The sequence below is a fragment of the Zosterops lateralis genome, assembly GCF_965231275.1.
Source record: "Zosterops lateralis genome assembly, chromosome: 3".
Classification (NCBI taxonomy): Eukaryota; Metazoa; Chordata; class Aves; order Passeriformes; family Zosteropidae; genus Zosterops; species Zosterops lateralis.
Window position 1 is genome coordinate 103,214,399 of NC_139764.1, and position 21,565 is coordinate 103,235,963.

A 21,565-nucleotide genomic window follows, 5' to 3' on the forward strand; every position below is an offset into this window, starting at 1 on the left:
GTCTACTCTGGAATGAGGCTGTAATTTAGTTATGATTACAGGAATGTAATCCTTTTCTGACAATGGCTCTTATTTCAATCCTTCTAAAGAACAAAAACGAGTACATGGTAGATGTACGAAGTATGGCCTGTTACACACAACTAGGACTTCCTCTTCTGCATCTCCTATTTCAGTACGAATCCACCTTTGCTGTTTTGAAAGCAAGTGCACATCCTGTGGAGCTCATTCAGTCTGGAAATTACATATACCTCTGCTCTTCAGGCAGTTTCAGTGCAGTTCTTTACTGCAGTATTTTGAGGATAATCATCCTCTCCATTGTCCACCTTTGCATCCAAAGCTTTCCTCACAAGAGATGTACGCACATTTCAGCAGAGGAACAATGCAGTAATGTTTCTTTAGAATTGCTACAGTTGTGTTGAAACACAAACCCAGGTTTGGCTCAGCTTCTCTGGAACTCTTTACAGAGAAGTTAATGAACTCTTCATTCTTCAGTTACCTGCTAAACGTGCTGCTGGCAGCCATTTACAAGTGTTTAAAATTCAAACATGCATTGCATCACTGAAGATCAAGGCAGGACTTCTTTAAGTGTGTAGCACAACTCCCTCTGCATCAGAGAACTTTACTCAACACTTACAGTGTGCCTTGACAACACATCCACCTCTACACCCTGCCTTACAGTAAGTAGTGCAAAGTTCAACCTGTTAACATGATTTTACAAACCTGCTCTTCTTTGTACCTTGCCTTCTGATTTTCTGGAATGCTGCTTTCCGCCCCACCCAAATCACTTACCCAGTACAGACTCTTGCTGGGGAACAGGAAGGCAAGATCAAGTCCACTTTTGCACACTGTGCAAAAGCTAAAGTAGGCCGAGAGTCAGAGTAAACAATCAGAGAATGAATTTTAAAAATTTAGTAGGTCACCACCTGAAGTGCAGAACTGATGTATTTATAACTAAGGAAATATTGAATACATAATTTATTATTGATCTTTGATCCTTTGATCCATCATTTATTATTGATTCTTTGAGTAACAGTAATATAGATCATTTAAACCATCTTTCATATTTATATTATATATCCTAACTTCTAGAACTTTTTAATAATGTAGACCAAAACAAAAAGGCATAAATGTCAATATGAAATCATAAGTTATATGAATTAAAAAAAAAAAAAATCAGTACAGACTCACACAATGCTCATGAATTTCATTGGAACCCATTCTATTTCTACCAACCCCACACCACAGGCTCCCTAAACCAACACATGGGTTCATCTCCTGCTTTGAGAGATGATAGAGTACTCTATCAAGTACTGGGTACTCTATCAAGGCTGCCGGTTTCTGACAGATCTCCCACAATAAAAGAATGAATGCTATGTCTTCTTTTTAAAAGATTTTATTAAAGAATATTCAGTCAGCTGTATGAGACATTTATGGAACCTCATTACTGAGTTAAAGTGCCACCAGTCAAGCCAAACACACTGAGCAGCTTATTCTCTTCGGTCTAATTTGCATGAGGTCTTACACAGTTCATGCCATGCAAAGCCCTATCAAGACCATTACACATTTTGCAACTACCCTTTTAATGAAACCCAAGGTTTCACAAAACAGCAAGTTCAACATACATGAAAACAAAAATACAGCTTGCATAACCAAGTGTACTTACAAGCTGAAAAGCAGCAACATCAGTAAAAATAGCTGACTTTGTGCTTCACAGAAAAACTGCACATGGCTCAACAATTTTGTTCACTGAACCATGGGGCTGACAAGCCTTTGAAAGGCACTCAGAGGCCTCAACAATTACAGTGCAAGATATCAGGAAAAACTCTTTATTCCATTTGTCATTGTGATGGCTCAAAAAAAGATGACTATTATTAAGACTTATTTTCAAATAATTTTTTACAGAAGTGTTTCACCATCAGTACCCTGCACTGTCCAGCCAGACTACAAGTAATGACAAATATGCGTATATATTGCAAAACACATTTCTGCTTAATTTTTATTTGTTAAATATGAGTTTCTAAGCAGAAATTATATTCACACCCACAAATTTTATTTCAGTTTTTTTTCTGAATATCTGTGTCTATTGAAGATTGTCTTTCATTTCAAAACAGAGTTCCAACACAAATCACTCTCTCATTTCATACTTACTGAGCAAAATACACTGTATTCCCACAGCATTTAAAGTGAGAATTTCACTGTTGCCAAAATGCACTGCATAGCTATCTGCATTCTTTTCTGCAGTCACACCCTGACACTTACTTCAGTAAGCCAACCATCACTTCACTGATATCCCACAATTTTCTTGCAACCAAGTCATCCATGGCTTTGGGCAGAAGTTCTTCCTCTTTGCAGTCTCCAAAATACTTTCCTGACACGCCTTCGACGTCAGGAGAAGACGCCAAATAAATGGATGTCTGGGCTCCTTCCAGAGGCGTTTTGAAGAAAGCCCAGGACACCAAGTTGAATAGAGGTTTGGCCAGCAAAGGAATATTCACATGTCTGCCTAGATTTGTTCTGACAATCCCGGGATGGAGGGAGTTGACGGTGACTCCTGTCCCTTCCAACCGACGGGCCAGCTCCCTGGCAAATAATATGTTGGCCAGTTTACTGCGGCTGTAACAAAAGCTTTTATTGTAGCTTATTTCACTGTTCAAGTCTTCAAAGTTGATCTCTCCATATTTGTAAAGCTTTGAGGACACTACAACAATCCTGCTCGGGGCAGAATTTTTGAGGAGGCCCAGAAGAAGGTTGGTGAGCAAGAAGTGGCCCAAGTGGTTTACACCAAATTGCATCTCAAAACCATCCTCTGTCTTCATGTACGGACACTGGAATATCCCTGCATTATTTATCAGAACATCCAGCCTTGACTCTTCCTTTAAAGAGGAAAGAAAAAAAGTTTCTGTTTTAGAACTCCCATGTAAAACATTATTATGCTTCAATTTCTCATTAGGCATCATTAAAAAAGAAATAATTTCATTTCTAGTTCTCTGAATTCTAACTTTCTGACATTCTCTTAAAGCATTTCTGGGGGAAAAAAAACCAACACCCTTAAGTTGAACTACCACTAAACTGTGCATTTGACCCCAGCAGGATGCAAATACCTGCAAAGGTGTTAGCACAAGGAATTAACCTCAGGGCTGAGGAAGAACCATTACACTGTAGAGCCATCATCTCATTGAGATGATATGAAAAATTCTGCTAAATAATGTTTTCATTATGTTAAACTTGTCTTACTTTAAAACCAGTACACATCACTCTGCTTAAGGGTGAGAACTATGGAGCAGGACTCATAGAAAACTAACACTCATGTTTCACATAATTTGAGACCAATAGTTCTACTCAAGAACTAAGGAACAGAGGCTCTATGAGGTGCTTGGCACACGAGATTTGATCAGTATTCTGGTTCAGGTTAGTAAAAATCAGACTCAAATGCATGCTACACTCTCCAGGATCAGAAAATGTAAGTAATTAACAGAGAGGTGGCATCGATAATTTAGATATATGCATCATGCACTTCATGCTCCAGAATCCACTCAAAACTTAAGAGCTCTCCAATTTAGTCAAAACTGTAATTAAAAAAAAAAATAAAGTAAGCTGCATAAATACATAACTAAGCTCTGAATTCAACACTCTTACCTACCTCTGACAAAAGACTGTGAAAGCACAATTTATGCTTGTATGAATCAGAGGCAAGGTAGTAATTTTCTCTAATAGCATTGGGAATTTTCATTGCTTTTAATTCTTTAAACCCAATGCAGGGACTGGAAGACAAGCAGAGACAATCTTGGACCATTTTGATGATAAAAATAGAGAACCTCATAAATGAATTCTGCACCATTTCCCTTTTATTTCACTACCATTAGCAGCAAAGGTACAAAGAGCAAACCCCAAATCTGCACTTGGCTTTCAGTTAAAGGTGCTGGCATCCGATCACTCAAAACTTCAAGTACTTCAATCTTAGACTGATTTCCATGGAACTTGTGGCTGCTCAGTGTTTCACATAATGGGGTGCCAAAGGCGTGATCCAAAGAGCACCAAACTCAACTTCACCCAAAGGGACACAAAGCTCAGTCACTATCACTAAATCAGGACAGGAGTGAAGAAGGTCTGCTCACTGAAGTGATCTTTCTTCTGCAGAGAAAAACATCTGACTGGAGAATTTATTTTGCAAGACTTAGCACTTCAAGAAGCAAGACCCCCACATGTGCTATTCTGTGAAATTCCTACAGGTAATAACCTAGAGTGATGTGATCAATGCCAAGCAGGCAGCTACTACAACCAGGTGCAGCAGAGTGCACAAAACATTGCTTTGATGGGCAGTGCTATTCCTTGCAGCCTCTAAGCTCACTTTCACCTTCTCCATTTTCCCACAGAACCCTTCAACGTCTCAATCTTTTATTTTTTTTTCAGTGAGCCTAAGGAGTGAGAGATATAATCACTTTCCTTCATGTAAAGTTCCTACAAATAGGGCTAAGCAGTGGGAGTGCATTGTCTCCATCTCTACCAATGTTTACATATTCTTTATGTCAAACAAAAAACCACAACAACTCCCAAACAAATCCCAAAATCACAGCTCCAAAAACGTCTCATAGATAGGGAAGGTAAATAACATAAACTTGGGTGGAAAAGCCCTTCAAAGTATCTCTTAAGCTTGCATCCCTTGTAACTCAGGTGCATTCAAGTTATAATGTAGGCATCAGCAATATTCTGAAGATAGCACACTCTCTTTTCCTTCATCTATTTCTCACTTAAGAGCCACTCTGATACTTTGTACTACAAAAGATAAAATTCTTAAAAGTTAAACATTATGTCTCTTTTTTTTTTTTTTTGTGTGTGTGTGTCCTAATTACACATATTTTATATCCTTTCATGTATGCAGGTTTTCCCACAACATGGAAGCAAGTTTAGACCTTATCATAGGATTTAATACATATATAGACTACAAAGTGTCCCACTAGAGAACTTTAAACTTGACACTTAACTTTTAGAAAAGCAGTTTGAAAATAATGCAATACAGTCCCTGTTTTCTTCCCTCCTACAACAGGGCCTGAGCATCTTTTAAGTACTTAACAAGCACATCTCTGAGCAGCAGCAGAACTTACTAAGCCTAGCTTCTCATGACTTCATGTCTCATGACTTAAGTAGCTAGATGTGGTGAGATCAAAGTCCCAAAAGATGCTTTTCGTGGGAATGAAGTAATGCCTCCAACAGTGCTTCCCTCTGCTCTACAGATCTAGTGGCATTTCAGTCAGGCAAAGCAACTGGATGTCCCCATTCTCACTAAACTCAGGTTTTCGGGGAATCTATAAAAGCTTTATGTATTTAAAAATGTCTATTCTGCTGGTGGTGTGTGAGAGATTTAAACCCTTGGGGAGGTGCAACCTAAAGAGGCAGCAGAAGGCTGTCTGGAGCATGTCAGCAGTGCACCTGTCAACTTTTATTTTTCTGGTGGCAAAGCTGAGCAGTAACACTAATTTAAACCAACAAAGGTGAAGCTAGTTAATTCAGAGAGAAAGAAAGAAAAATCATTTCTCTCGCACACAAAACAAGCATTTCTTTCCCAGAACAGATCTAGAATATTTTAAACCAAAACAGACCAAACTATCACGAAGTTTATACTTCCAGAAGCTAATTTACAGCCAATTCGCTTACACCCTCCTCCCAAACCCTGCGGTGACCTCAGGACTTCCCCAGCCCGCGGAGCGCTGCCGGCAGGAGGAACAGCCTCGCCAGCCCACACAAACCCGGGCACAGCACGGAGCGCGGGGACCCGCGGGCCCGGCCCTACCTGCAGGACGCGGTGGCAGAAGGCGCGCACGGAGCGGAGCGAGGCCAGGTCCAGCTCGCGGACCACCAGCTCGCCCGCGCCGTCCTCCCGCTCGCCCACCTCGGCCCGGATCTCTCGGGCCGCCCGCTCGGCCCGCGCCCGGTCGCGGCAGCCCATGATGACCCGGGCCCGCATCCGCAGCAGCTCGGCCGCCGCCGCCCGGCCCAGCCCGCTGTTGGCGCCGGTGATGATGACGGTCTTGCCCCGCATGGAGCCCCCGCGCACGGGCCGCGCCGCGCCCCGCAGCCAGCGCCAGGCGGCCGCCAGCAGCCCCGCGCCCAGCAACAGCGCCGGCAGCGCCGCCGCCATGCCGGGCCGGGCCGGGCCGCGCCGCGCGGGGCCTGATGGGGCTTGTGGTCCCGGGGCGGCCCGGGAGCCTGCGCGCTGTGCCGGGCGGTGTGTGGGCTGCGCCGGGCGGTGTGCGGGTAGTGCAGGGCCGGGCCGTGAGCCCGCTGTGCCGGGCGGTGTGCCCGCTGTGCTGGGCCGGGCCGTGTCCCCGCCGAGTCGGGCGATGTCCCCGCTGTGCCGGGCCGGGCCGTGAGCCCGCCGCACGGCGCTGACCGGACCGGACGGGGTATGGCTGCGACACCTGAGGGCTCTGCTGCCCTTCTCCGCGACCGCCACAGCGTTGGGCAGAGAGAAACCTAACGGGGTTTTACAGCGGCAGGTATAGCGGGCTGCACCTGGTGGAGAATAACCCCAAGTGCCAGCACAAGTTGGGGGCTGATTGAACCTCTTTAGCTGGCGGCCCCTCGGCTCTGCCAACTTTGTTTTGAATCCTTAACCCAAAATCTGTTTTCAGCCATCGACTTCATGGCATGTTTCCAGACACTGCTACTGATCCCAGACCTTGATCCCGACCAGGGCAAACATGAACCCATTCCGGGAGTCAGGAGTGGCCACTGCAGTTCCCCCACTCAAAGTCTTTTCCACAGTAGCCATGGAGGAGTCAGTAGTGAAATGTAGAAAGAGAGAATTAAAAGGTATCCGAATTTTGATCAAGAGCAATGTAAGATAAAAAAAAAAATTTGTTTAACAACAGCAGAAAAAGAAAGTGCAAGAGTTCAGTAGTTCAGTGCAGATTTAGGGGTAAGATAGAGTCAAAGAGGACAGAGCAACATAGATTAAGAGAAATTTGCAATGAGGACTTAGGGCCAACATGCAGGGGAATAGAGTACAGGGAGACAATATTGTGTGGGGGGAGACAAGAAACAAGCTTGACTTAGCTGATAAGGAGAATGTCTGTCCTGGGTCAAGACCCAGCACGTTTGGGGAAATGACTGAGAAACCCACCAGGAAATGCATGAGCCTTTAATCAGGTTTCTTGTGGCTTGTCTGGACATGACAACCATTTGCAGTAACAAGCTGTCCCATAACTTAACTGTCCCATGTTGGTGCTACCTGCAGGCTGTCACATGGCTGCAGTCTGTTCTGAGGCTGACCTCAGCTCATGTTACAGCAGCAGAAACAGCAGATTCTTCTGGAAGTACCCTTATCATGTCTTTTCTGATTGTCTCTTGCACTTCTCAGGCAGTTTAAGGGCTGTAGAAGCAGCACCACGTCTAAACACTGGATTTTTTGACAGACTTCTGTCTTTGTCTTCACCACAGAAAACACTCTTGGCCCTTCACTCCATTGTGGAGTGGTTACACCAAAGGGTGTTTTAGCCAGGCCACCCCATTGGATCTTCATATGAAACAGATTTGGACATCCATAACGTGGTGTAAGAAACATGTTGGGGTGTTCTCGTATTTGTTCTTCTCATAGTAAATCGTACTGGGGGTGCTGCAGCCACACCCAGTCAACAACCATGAGGAAGGAAGAGCAGTTGCCAATGAGATGTCAAAATAGGAGAACCAGGAAACGCCTTGTTAGAGGAACAGTTTCATTCTGTAAGAAATCCTCCTGGTGAGAGCTAAAGAATCTACTGTTCATCACCTGGCTGTGAGGAGGGCTCTGGCAGTCATCTCTGATGCCCCTGCTTAGAAGGCTGCAGATGTGTTGGAGAGGGCACTGCCTTGAGGGTGCTGCCTGTGTTTGTCAATGTCAGTCCAGCCTTCAGTGCAAGGAGCTTTGTGCTCAGGGGCTCATGGGGATCAGAAACTGTTCATGTAGGCAGGAATGATGTGTGCATCTAGATTTGGGTCCCAGATACTCAGCATGGTAACTGGAAATTATTTCTTCTGACACTGATCTGCTCCACAGATTTCTGTTCCCCTCTATTGCACTCAAGGTTGTGTTTAGCAATCCTGCAGGCCAGTGCAGCTTACAGGATTGGGCAGAGGAGCCTGAGGTTTCCTCCTCAGGATGTAGGATCCTCTGAATCCCAGAGCCTGCATTCCAGCATGGATTCTGGATCCTCAGAACAGATCACAGTCCAGAATGCATGTTGGAAGGCATGTGATGATGACTATCTCCAATTTTTTGATCTGAAATACTTTTTATTTTGGCTCCTCCAGATGACATGCTAGCCTGGAAATTGAAAGGTTAAGGATGGAAAGGAACTGGGAACATGGGTTTATGATGTCTTGGCAAGTGGTGGGAAATATCTAACATGCTCTGAGAATATGTTCTGTAAAAAAAACAGACAAACAAAAATCTGGTCACCTTCAGAATCTGATTTTTTACATTTTTGTCCAGAGGGATTGGTAGCAGTTGGAGACATTCCCATTTGTCTTACTGTATTTTCCTGGATTCTTACATGGTGCAGGAACCTGGAAGCTAAGGGAACAAGAACTGGATTTCCCTGACAGAGTTCCATTTCCACACAGAATTCACCTCTGTTATTATTAATCCTCTTCCAGATTTTGTCTAGGATGACAGTTTCTTTTTCATGAGTCTGTCTTCCAGTGTTGTAAACAGGTTGATAAAGGACAGTTCTCTTTGTTCCCTGACTGAAAAATATTTCTGTTGTTTTAACTGTGACTGGCTTAGGGTTACGAGGGCATAAACTCATGGTAGCCTGATGAGCGTGAGAAGCAAGACATTTTTTGTTGAGTTTTGTGGTTGTTGTTGTTTGCTTGTTTGTTTTGTTTTGTGGACTGGAATGCTATTAAGAGACAATTCTCTTCTATGTCTACAAAAATGGAAAACTTTCCCTCAGCTCCCATCCCACTTCATAGAATTTTCTTGAAAAAGATTATTTCGGTCCACTAGCTAAGCTGTGCCTTGGAGCAGAAGAAAATAATTTTAACAGGCAGAGGCTGCTTGGCAAGCCTGATTCTCCCCAAACATCCAGATTAGTCTGGAAGGTACTTGCATGAACTAGTGAGGCTCCACTCCCACATCATGCTGCCAGCTGGGTGTGCAGAGAAGCAGCCATCGAGCCTGGGACAGTTGCCTGACAATTAAAAGACAGTGTATGATGTCAAACATCTAAGGGCGTGTTGCTCAACTAATTTAGGAAAATTGATTGTGAGCCTTAACATCAGCTTCTGAACTTTAGTGTCAATTTGAATTCTGTGACTTCAATGTAAATTTACATAGTAAAACTTCATGCAAGTTCTACTATGTAAATTTGCAAACACTTTTCACACGTGCCTTAGTGCTGTCAGGAGGACACTGCGAGAGGGACTCCCCTAGGACTGTGTGTGCACAGATCAAAAAAAGACTTGGAAGCTCCTGTGTCCTGGCCAGTAGGTTTCATTCTTGCTGTAGGTGGATGGTTCATTGGAAATAAAGGTAAATATAATTGACCACATGACTCAGCTTCCAATTTATTCACTGATTTGCGTGCTTACTCTGTCAGGTATGAGACTCACCTCTGCATTCCTATAGAGATTAAGGATCCCATTAACCTTTTCATTATCAAGATGTAATTGTTCAGTGAGAGTCAAATGCTGGTTTTCTTTCCTGCACCCAACCTCTACAGCTCTAACAATGCATGGATGAAAAACAGCTGATACATGTTCTGCTTCAAAAAGGCAGGACTGGTCTTTCTGAAATTTGCAGCCATGCTTTTGTGGTAAAAGTACACACACAATTTATATTCCACAGCTAAGGAACATTTTTGAATTCCTTGTGGACTCTGAGCTCTCACATAAAAACATCTGCTAATAACATTTTTCATAATCTCCATTTGGTGAGGTAACTCTATCCCATCCTGGCAGACAATGACCAGGTCTCAGTTAATTCATGTCTTCCTCACCTCCTGGCTGGGCTGGGAAACATGATACGTTTTGGGCACCAAGCCTTCAGCACATACGAAGCTCCAAGTACACCAGAAATCTGCAGTGCATCCCATCAACATCACATACTGGTGTGAACACCTGAAAACCCTTCCATGGTCTCTATTCGTGTCTCATGCAGGATCAAGGCTTTTGCCTTTGCTTCCAAAGAACTTTGTGGCTTGGACCCAGATCATTAAAATGATTGCCTATGTTCCTGGGAGGGAAACCATAAGTGATGCAGTGGAGCTTTGTGCAATAACAGGACAGTTCATTTGGACAGAGGAGACCAAAGTTTCAGACGCTAACACGAGATTCTGGGCTGAATTCCCCCAGGAACCACAGATTTCTACCCCCATTTCTACCAGGAACCATTTCTACCCCCACATTCTTTTGGTTTGGTTTCTTCTGGTATGAATATATGACAACAATAAATAATAAAAGAGGACAGTTGTTCCACTAGGGAGAGAAAGAGAACAAACACCACCTGACAGATGTTAGTGGTGTCATTTGGATATCACTTAGTTACATGGATAACAATGAAATACAGGAATTCAGCATAAAAGAGAGAGAACAGACCTATGGTGTAAATATGAAGTCACGTAGCAACAGGCACCTGTCTCATGGAAACTCATTGGAAATTGCCAAACTGAGTTCATGCAGATCACAGAACAGCTGTAAATCCTAAGGGAATCTAGTTAAGGAGAAAGTAGTTCCACCAACATTCCAGCATTATTTCCAGGTAGATTATCTGTTGCTATGAAGGTGTGCATTAAAGCTTCAGCCTTCTATCCAGCTCTATGAAGTATGCAGGTCAAGGTGAGACCTCTCAGATTTTACTGAAAGTGGTCACTTCTGGTTCTAAACATCAGGAACATTCTGATTACACAAACTCTGCGTAGGAAATTATGCTAAAAGCTCTACATAGAGAAATGACAATGTTCTGTAAAGCCAGCTTTATTAAGATAAGAAAACAATCACTAATATTTTACTAGAAGCCAAAACTATGTGGTGACAGATCTACTGAACACATATTTAACCAGCAAACAGGTAAACAGTTACATGTAAACTGTGCTTTTGGGAACTTCAGAAATAACTGTCAAGAACCAGCATTGCAGCATAAATTTTCTTATAAATAATATGTCAACAGTGTTTTAGATAAAATATAACTGTTCTGTCTCTCAGAATGTGTCTCAAGCTATAAAAACAGTACAAATCTCCTAATTCCAAAACCAGTGTTAGATACGGACAGGTAAAAAAATCTAAGCTTTTTAAGATTTATATTAAAATAACTCTATTAAAAACTTACCAATATTAAAAATACTTCCTTTAAATGCTGTTCTAGCCAGAAGTTAAATCCTTAAACACAGTGCTCACAATACACAAATGTAGAGGTTTTCTGATGTAACTATTGGTAGATTAGAGGCTGGCTGAGTTAAGAACCTTATCCTTACTGGCACCCTCCAGTCATTTAGATTTGCTGTACTTCTGAGCAATGCCATAGGGGACATGTGCAGCTGTGGTGCCCAATTTCTGTGCTCCTTCGATGTGGTACATCTGGTCATCAAAGAAAATATGAGGGCGAATTTTCACCAGGATTGGTCCTTTAGGTGCTCCTGCTAGGAAAAGTGCCTCATCAATCTCCAGGCCCCAGCTACGCAGAGTCTTCAGCACTCTGGCTCCAGAGCTCGCTGCACTTCTGGCTGTGACCAGGTAGGTCCTTATAGGACAATTTAATCGTTCATTTCTTGCATAGAACTTCTTCTGGAGTTTTCCCAGGTCTTCCAGAAAACCCTTCAAAGGACCCTGAGTATGAAATACCAGAAGCATATGTATTATATGGCCACAGTTCCCCAAATCATTCTTTTGCTTTCTTGCAAGCCGACAGTTACACTCAGAATTCCTTTTCCTAATGCTGTGCCACTCTGCAAATTCTCCATGTGACATCTCCAAATAGGTCAGTACTCTCACTAGGAACTCATACATTAGAAAAAAGTTAAAACTGTAACACTATATGGTAGGATCAGTAGGAAAATAATTCTCACTAAGGCTTAAAGATCTCTCACAATATTAACTTAAATATAGTCTTTAATAAAATTTTCATTGAAAACATTGAACTCTTTATACAATGGCCCATGAGCTGTAATTCTTTTTCCTGCACAAAAAAACAGTAGAAGACCTAATTACAAAGCCATCAATTAACTTTTTCCAGACTAATGACTATATTTCACTCCAATTAATAGAAACATATGACAGTTTTGTTCAAATTGCAATATATTGCACTGTCCAGTACTTTCATAAATAAAGCATTTATGCTAAATTTCTACTATTTTTAATTATAACAGAATTAGTCTTTCAGTTTAAGCTAATGTTAAAATATTTGTGTTTTTAGACAAATGGCATAGTTCTGCTTGGGAATAAGCAGATATTTAATGACCATAATATCTCAGTATTTGAAATTAACATTACCTACAGTCTGATAAAAAATATCAAGGAAATCAGTACTAACATTTTTTTTTCTAATGATACTATTAAAAGACAACTTGTAAGTCACTGTCTTACATATGCAGTTCTCTCAGAGAAATGAAAGAGGACTGCAATGGTGGCCTGGTACAAGGATGGCAATAGTCACCTCTTTTATGTGACATATACATTTTAAAGATTATCCTCAAAAAATAAAATAAATAGGGCCATCAGCTTTCACAAAGAACACGTCAACACTGGGAAACCTGGAGAAATACAGCAGCAATGAGTCATTAGAGATTTGGAAACTCCCTTTAAACAAGAAACTCAAGAAATACAAACCTGTGCAAGAGGCTTATTTTCATTCAGCTGTTCATGTTCAAAAAATCTATCTAATCCTTGCTCTTTGAAAATCTGTTCTGATTCATCAGAAAAGATAACAGCATCTCCATCAAAAGCCACCCTCAGCTGTGTATCAGAGTACACAACATCTTTGTTGGCTGTGAACATCGTAGCTGATGCGATGCCTGAGAATAGATCAGAGACCCCAAGTTAGCATGTCCTGCAAAGTCAGTCATGAAACCATCAGCAGTTTAGTCCCAACAACTTATTGGTGGTGACCGTTATAGTTGGTGAGCTAATTAGAAACAGTTAAAAGCTAATTAGAGATGGCTGTTCTGTAGCACAAATGCATGGCAGCTGTCCCACTGCCAAAACTTCTTGGACATGCTTCCTTCCACTTTCATGTAACACTACATAAAAAATGGTCCTCAAGCTGTGTAGCAAGGAGAAAAAAGCAGGAAATCCCAAGGATGCTACTCAATCAAAGTATTTGTTACTTTTTAACTCCTTATAGGACACAGAAGTTGCTTTTTAAAGTTGTATCAAAAAGACAACACTATTCAAACAGAAGTTTTATAGAAGTGGGAGTCTTGTTTCTTTTTGAAGGGGAGAAGACACAGGTGTACAAAGGGGAGAATACAAAGTGGCGACTTTCTCCATTTGATGAAGCAGCACTACTTTCTGTGAAAGACAAACAATATATAATTTTTGAACAAGCTCAACAGATAACAAAAGATATCAACAGATAGCAAAAGAAAGTCAATTCAAACCTGCTTCTATAGCTTCCTGCACTTTGTCAGAATCTGCTGAGAGGTACAGGTTTGTGAGGTACGCAGTCAGGTAACCAACGGGGCTCTCTCCTCCCGTCATACAGAAACGTTCAATTGTTAAGCCTAAAGTAAGAACAGCACAAGGTGTGGCTCTGCCTTGACACTACATACCTGTGAAAGGAACCACTGAAAAGGTACACTAGCCTAGCTTACAGTAAACTGAAAAAAAAGAAAACATGTTCATTGTAATTTCAATAAGTTACACAACTTCAAACAATTACAATGTTTGATCAGCCCATCCTCATTGAGAATTTAGGGGGAAAAATCCCTCTAAGACAGGAGAGTAACTGCTGTGAAGATGAATGTGTAGGGAGCATAGATACCAAATATCAAAATGTTTAAGGACTTCTCAGAAGTTATGGTTCACACCTGACAAATCTAGAGCACTGGACCAAATTCCATCTAATAGCATTTCACTTATGCTGGCACCCAAGAATAAATATCAAAGAAGCTGCTTTCCCCAAACTCAGAAGAGGAAGAATAAAATTAATTCATATTATGATGTAACAGCTGGCAATTCTGCACATCTGTAATTATTTTATTTACCATAGTGATTGATGCTGTTTATGAGCCTCACTCCCACTTGGGCATGGTTATTAGTCATCAGGACAATATCAAACCGCTCTTCATCATCAGGGTACAGCTCAAGAAGCCGGGCATTGACATGCTCCAGGGCCTGCAGGTGGAAAATGTGGAAGTCAACAGACAAATGGAGTGTGCTTCATTTCTTAGTCACTGTAGTTTCAGTGATAGGATTGTCTTGAAGGAGAGTGTAAAATATCTGCTAGTTTAACTTGCTGAACTTCTTTTACTCCTTTCTGCTTTGCTGCCCTCGGTAACCATTTGACTGAGTACATTTGAAAGGAAGCAAGTAATTTTTTTTTTTTTTTTTGAGATGTGGAATTTGCTGATTTACTGACACAGTTCGAGTCATCAGGTGTCAAAGACCATCCTTAAGTAATGAGTACAAAATCACATCCTGTCAACATGATTAGCTTGAATTTCTAATTGCAGCAATGAATGAGACAGATTTAGATTTGAGATATCTTCAAAGATAATTGGCCAACATGTTATATCCACAGTCTGGCATTCTCATTTCCTTGACCTTTCATCTGCTCATCTATCTCTGTATCCATCTGTTCTCCTATTTAGAACTTCATCTTGACCCTTGAATGGAATTCTTTGGGATTAGAGCAACAAAATCAATAATGAATCATCAAATGAATGCAAGATAAGAGTGATTTTTATTAAGGTGCTTTAAAAAGTCAAGCCAGTTGTTCAGAACTAAAACATGGACTTCATAATTAAATTCTGGAAATCTCACTTTTAAAAGCTATGTGGGACTGTGCTTAGGAAAATTCTAAGTTAGAGCCCAGTATAAGGCCTAAAAAAAATCTTAGTATGGGGTCATAACTCACTTCTACTGTTCATATTCTTCTACACTGGCAATTTCTTAAATTATTAGAGAATAAGGGTGAGTGGAGGAGGGGATTCAATTTTTTTGCCCAGTGTCTTTATACTTTACAGTCTAAGGACACCCTGGCCTGTGATTACAAATCTTAGGTGCTACAAGTATGCGATATAACACTTTTAAGTTAATATCAAAAACATTTCAATAAGGGAATCCAAAGAAAAATGTATTATTTCTTTCCTTCTTTCTTTGTCTCCAAGTAGAAAGGATGACTCAACAAAGCCACAATTCTCTAGCCTAGTGATTCCTGTGACTAAGCAATATAAAGAATTCAAACAAAAATAGCAGATCAGAAGGGAACAGAGGTCAAGGTACATTTAGCTGGGCATAACTAACAGCTCTGATTTCCAAAGTATGAGCAGTTAAAGAGTCAAATCTTGCTTATATTCTAAGTAAATCTGACACTGAACTGTAATCTTAAAAACTGTGTTAGCAGGGCTGCTACATATAGGAAAAGATGCAGTAAATTCCCAAGTCAGTCTGCCCTCACTGGTGTACACAGTAAATTATTTTATGGCCACACTTTTATGTTAGAAACACCTTTACAGTGCTTGTGCCATTAATGCTACTAATAGCTATGCTATGTTTACAGCAGCATGGGGGTATTGACATAGGTTATATTATAACTTATGACTTATACATTATACATGTTATATTTACAGCAGCATGAGTATTGACATAAGCAATTTTCCACTTGTATGTTCATGAAGTGATGAATGAAGAAAATGTTTTAAATTCCTGAGACTAAAGTAATGAAAATCTACTTTTAAAACCTGAAATGTTCTGTCACAACTCTGATGTCAGCAAGTATGATTTCTAATTATGATTTCAATATTTTTCTAAAAGTGTTGTGGTAAAGCTCATCAAACAATTCTCAATGGACATAAAATTAACTGTGTAGACAGTGCTTTTCAGTCCTACTAAAACATGTGCTCTTCAAAAACATGTATTTTCAGGGTTTTTTTTTTCACTTTTCTGTAATTTTACTTGCTTCCCATGCTGCAGGCTGTTTTCCTTGGCCATTTCTCTTTCCTCATGCAATGAAAGCAAAATATTTCATGTCAGCTTTTCTTAAACCCTGACTCAGAAGTAGCGAGTCTATTTCTTTTGCTGATCCTCAAGAACAATTTCCAGGGTGACAAGAAAAGCAATGAAAAATTAAAGTTGATAAAAAGAAATTAAAATCAACACTGTTTTTGTTTAGGGTTTTTGTTTGTTTGCTTTTTGAGGGGAGAGGGGAAGTGAGTTGGTTTGTTTTGGGTGGTTTTGGGGAGGAGGAGGAGGTTGTGACAAACTTTAAGCAACTTGGGGCCTATCTTGACTGAAATGGTCTTAAAAGGAAAGGTGTTTCATATGCCCCATGTCAGCGGAAAAAGCAGGGCGCTCCTTACCCGCCCCTGGGATGTGATGCTGCGATCCGGGATGCAAACCGGGATGCTGAGGGTACCAGCCGGTGCCGGTGACGCGAGCAGTACGTGCTGTGCCGCAGGCGTTCGGCATTAGTGCCGGCGGGAGGGGAGGGCAGGGGGAGGACAGGGAGCGGGAGAGGGGAGAGCAGCGGTGGCGGCGGGGCCGGGGCGCGCAGAGATGCGGGAGATGCTCCCGGGCCGCCCCGCCGCGACCGGCTCGGCGTCGGGAGAGCAACTCCCAAACACATCTCCCCGAGGCAGGATTATCTCCGCTGAAGGAGGTTTCGGGCTCCTCCTCTTCCCGAAATTTGGCCTCGCAGCATCCTCCGCGCCCCGCCGGACCCCACACGCTTCTCCCGCCCCGCCGGACCGCCCGCCCCGGGCCCCTCCCGGATACCTTGACGAAGTAGAACGCAGGTCCGGGCTTGAGGATGACGTTCTCGTTGTTCTGCTGGTACTCCACGTACTTCTCCAGCCCGTGCTCTTCGTAGATTTTCCGCTCCTCCACCAGGTTGAAGAGCGCTCGGGAGGACACGGCCACGGTGATGGCGTTCTGGGGCTTGGGCTGCGGAGCGAGCGCAGGGTAAAGCCGGCCCCGGCCCCCGGGCCCAGCCCCAGCCTCCCCCCGAGCCCCGGCCCCCCGCACTCACCGGCCGGACCCTCTGGGTAACCACATTGTCGTAGAAAGCCTTGGCCGCCGCCCAGTCTTGCTCGGCCTCCTGCTGCGGGTCCTCCGCCGCCGGGCCGGGCTGCGGCTGCTCCGGGCCGGAGCCGCTCATGGCTCCTGGCGGGGCCGCCGGGGACGAGCGGGAAGCGGCGGCAGCGGCCGCCCCCCTGCCCCGCCCTGGCCGGGCGGGGAAGGCACGGGCGCTGCCTCTCCCTGGCGCTGTGCACGACCGGGGACACCGCCCGGAGCGCTCTGGCCGTCCCCTAGAGCGGAGCGGCCCCGGCCCCGACCAGCGAGGGCGCGACCCCCGCCCCGCACAGCCCGAGGCGCATCCCGCCCGCGGGGTCTCCCGTCATCGGGCGGTTCCTGCGGTGTGCGGGAGCCCCAGCTGCGCCCCTTCCCCGCCGCTCTCCCGGCACCGGTGGCGGCCCCTTCCAGCCCAGGCCAGCTCGGGCCGCTGCTCTCCACAGCGCCCGGGGGAGCGGGGCCCGCAGGTGCTCCATGTCAGGCAGCAGCCGCCAGCGCTCAGTGGACCGACAGCATTAGGGATGTGTTATTGAACTGCCATGGCTTAATTGATTTAATGTTAGCTGCAACAAATTCCCGGGAGATCTTACATAATATGTTTTAGTAATCAAAATAGGCTCGGTGTCTGTGACCTTGGGTCCTTTTGTGCCACATGGAAAACACCTCCAAGAAACAGCAATGTGGTGTGGAGAGTGTGTTCACACCCACAAAACTTGTTCTGGCCTTCGGTTGAGATGGTCCTAAAAAGCAGAGTCCTACACAGAGCTATGAGGAGCATCTAGTACTCATACAGCTGCCTGAAATGGCCTGGAGGCAGCTCTGCAGATCACTGAACCACAGCAAAGGTTTCCACACTGATAAGCCACGGGAGAGAGTGGAAAGTGAAGAAGGAATCGGATTTTCTCCTAAGCCAGTACAGGATCTGGCACAGCTGACCCATAGTGATATCTGTGTCATGGCACATGTGATCACCATCCAAAGGACCTTTAACGTTTTAAATGAAGACTCTAAATATTGATTCCAATCTGATTGTCAGATCTTTCTGACTCCGTCCAGTTTCCAAAAAGGAACAGGATGGTTTTGTTACTTTTAGCCCTTCTTTTATTTATATGTCTTCCCAGTGAAAGGAGGCTTATGTGATTATACCATCTGTCTGTCTTTTCCCAGTGATGTTCAACTGCAAACAAATTTAACAGGAGGATAAAGATCTCAAAGAGATTAAAATTGTTAAGATGTTTCATGAGAATCAACAGTAACATGGAGTTTGTTGCCCTGCTGGTGAAAACACTTTATCTGCTTGTTCCTCTGCTGTGTAGTAGCAAACAAATACTGGTTGGCTGATCTGCCACCTCCAAATCTGCCACATTGTCTGATGCCCAGCTAACCAGGGAGAGACCTGGAAGCAGGGGAGTGATGGAAATGGAGAGGTTCAATGAAATGGGAAATGGGAGTTGACCATACTGGGGAGGGGAGCTGTAAATAGGAGGTAAAAGGAGATTAATTGAGAGCAGTGCATTGAGAAAACAAATGCAAAAAGACAAGTTAGAGTCATTGTAGTGGCTGTTGTCTTGGGAAGCTGCAAAAGCATAACTTAAATCTGAATAAACCTGATTTTAGTAGCTCTGCTTCTGATAGATGTGCTTTTTCTCCTTGAATTTTATCCTGAATATTTCACTCTGAGTGTGTTTCCATGTCTGAGCTCAGACCCATAGCATCTCATATGCCGCTGAAAACGCCTGCTCCCCTCCATGCAGTGAGATCAGGCTGAGCAGCCAGGCTGCCCTGGGAAAAGGGTTCAAGTCACAAAACAGCAGCTCCTGGACCCAGTCACTGCTGCTGTCCTGCTCAGAGACTTCAGCATCAGTCTTAAGAAGATGATCTCCAAGGAGAGACTGTTCCTAGTTAAATTGTTGTGTACATTGCCCATGGAAATGAGGGGAAAAGAATGGGAGGAATTGGGAAGCAATTCTTTGGTGGTTACAAAACTGAACTGTCTTCTCTGTGTGAACATGGGACAATACCTTTACAGAGCCATGCCCAGGTTGACTTCTTGTTCTTCTGTGTTCCACACCACCCAGAGTACTCAGGAGCAAAATTAGAGCTCCTCAGTAACATTCTTGGTTTTTATTTTTGTTACCCCCTTTCCTGTCCACTGAAGAAAAGAGTCACCACATAGTCACCACACTCCTTTTAACCTATGCAAGACATCTGAAAACTTATAAGATGATAATCTGGTACTGGGCCCAAACAGTGCTGTTGATGTGCTGCTGCTGAAAGCAGTGCTATGCTAACAGAAATACTTTGCTTGCCAGATGCACATGGTATCTCCACACAGCACTCAGCTGTGTGAACATATGCACTGTGCTGCCATGTCTCTGTTCTGTGCTTGGCTGCCTGCTGCTGACATACCCTTCATTTCCTCTTTTGCTGGAGATTGTGAGCTGAGGGCCTGACATGAAAGCCTTCCAGCTTCAGCACCTTATAAATGAAATCTTGACTTCCCAAATGCAGAGTGTAGCAGCCTTATCTACATCGAAAACATGTAGTAATGCCCACGGGGTTCCAGGAAAGAGCTATGTCTTGCTTTCACTAAACCTCCTGGGGAGTCTGAGAAATAGGAATGGATCCAAAACTGAATGGCTTTGTGGTTTCTGAGCTAAGCTAGAAAGGAAAGGGAAGGAAAGGAATTTTCTGTTATCATGCATTAATTTGTAGGGCATTTGCATTAAAAAAGGAATTTGTTTCTATCTTTGTGTATACATTTTTATAGTTAGTCACGCACATTCTCTGAAGTCTGTTACAAGTATTCAAATAAAAAGAAAGTCCCCCTGCCTGAGCTGCTGATATTTTTCCTGTGTTCAGAACAACCACTCAAAATGATTTATATGCTCTTTTTCAAGAAGGAGCTCAAAGTGCATTACTGAAAATAATAAAAAAAAGTTGTGGGGTTTGTTTTTTTTTTCTTCTTTTAATACCTACTTCTATTTGGAAAGGCATTAAATATTTCCAAATATTTAAAATAATGAGAGAAAAATTATGAGATTTTTTTTTAATGGAATGATGTTATCTCTCTTTAAATGTACAGATCCCAGTATGTATTGTACTTAGTTATATCACAAACATATAGACTTCAGAGCCTAACTCTCCCAAAGTCATGCCAGGGTCACTTCAGACTGAAATTGCACTGATTTTCACTTCATCTATGCATTGTAGTTTTTCATGCTGAGAGCCCAAGACCTGTAGCATAAGTGTGGTGTTCCTAGAAGGAGGGAACCTGGGAATGGCTTTGATCTAGGTCAACCTGGCATGGCAAAATGTGTGACAACCCTCCCACATTACATCTGACCAGCCAGATAAGTAATTTGTAAAATCCTCCTGTTTATAGATAGTATAAGCACCTCTAATACAATCCTAGTATCAAGGATCTGATTCTCTAAAACTGTTAAGAGCTGATTCTCTACATGTATTTCTACATTTCTATGTGATTTCTACAGGTCTTCAGTGTGGATCTCAGGCAGTCTATATTCCTTTGTTTTCCTGCCTGCTGTTATCAAATCTAGTCTAACACAGACAGAAATAAAAAAGCAGTTCTGTTGTGCCAAAGATGTGCATGATGAAGCTGCATCATGCCTAGAAGGCACATTTATTTATGCTAAATAAACCTTTTGTATTGTGCCATAATATTCACTTTCCTTTTTCATCTCATGATGCTTTCTTTTGGTCCCTCTTCAGCAGTGTTTTTCTTTTTCTCTCTCTTCTTCTCTCACTTCCCATCCTCTGTGTTGTGCAGGGAAACAAGAATGCAAAAACCTTTGGCATCACATTACAATCTATGGCAAATGCCTTGTGTCTTCTCCTGGCATTGCTTTGCTACAGTCTTTAATGATATGTTCATTTGCAACTGCCACATAAATTCCCTAATGATGCAGATGTTTTGTTCTTAGATGATCTATTCCACCTCCGTCATTCTGAGCATGACTCATTCATGAGACAGGTGACAAGGAGAGCTAAATCCAGCACAAGTGCAGAGGAATGCTCAGTAAGATTTGCTGGGCCATGATCTTTCTTCCTTAAAAATCCAGTTTAATCATTGCAATATAAGTTTCACTTGCTTATTACTGAAATTTCCTATTTTTTAATCTTCTCAGAAGGAAATCAGTATTTAAGTTTTATCTTTAGCTAAGTTTTATCTTTATCTTTTGGGAGGTATCTTCTCTTTAAAGGACATAATATAATTTTTCCTAGGAAAATACAATTGTAACCAAATTTTTCGAACTGAACTCTCTTCCAACTATTCTGAACAACAATTTTTTACCTATCTTCACCCCAAGAAGGGCTTGTCACATAACTCAACATGTAAAAA

At 42.8% G+C, this 21,565-nt stretch overlaps 2 protein-coding genes across 2 annotated transcripts; both read right to left on the minus strand.

Annotated features, from left to right (window-relative positions):
* Positions 1–952: 952 nt before the first annotated feature.
* Positions 953–6,136, minus strand: LOC310907768 (retinol dehydrogenase 14-like; the record flags this gene model as incomplete). The annotated part of the gene is made up of 2 exons (XM_083858236.1): positions 953–2,873; positions 5,789–6,136. The coding sequence occupies 2 exons, from the start codon at positions 6,134–6,136 to the stop codon at positions 2,256–2,258; spliced, it is 966 nt and encodes a 321-aa protein (XP_083714362.1). The 3' UTR covers positions 953–2,255.
* Positions 6,137–10,949: 4,813 nt separating this feature from the next.
* Positions 10,950–17,287, minus strand: LOC310907767 (cytosolic 5'-nucleotidase 1B-like; the record flags this gene model as incomplete). Its single annotated transcript, XM_083858235.1, has 6 exons — positions 10,950–11,799; positions 12,799–12,983; positions 13,569–13,691; positions 14,175–14,304; positions 16,906–17,073; positions 17,159–17,287. The coding sequence occupies 6 exons, from the start codon at positions 17,285–17,287 to the stop codon at positions 11,461–11,463; spliced, it is 1,074 nt and encodes a 357-aa protein (XP_083714361.1). The 3' UTR covers positions 10,950–11,460.
* Positions 17,288–21,565: the final 4,278 nt, after the last annotated feature.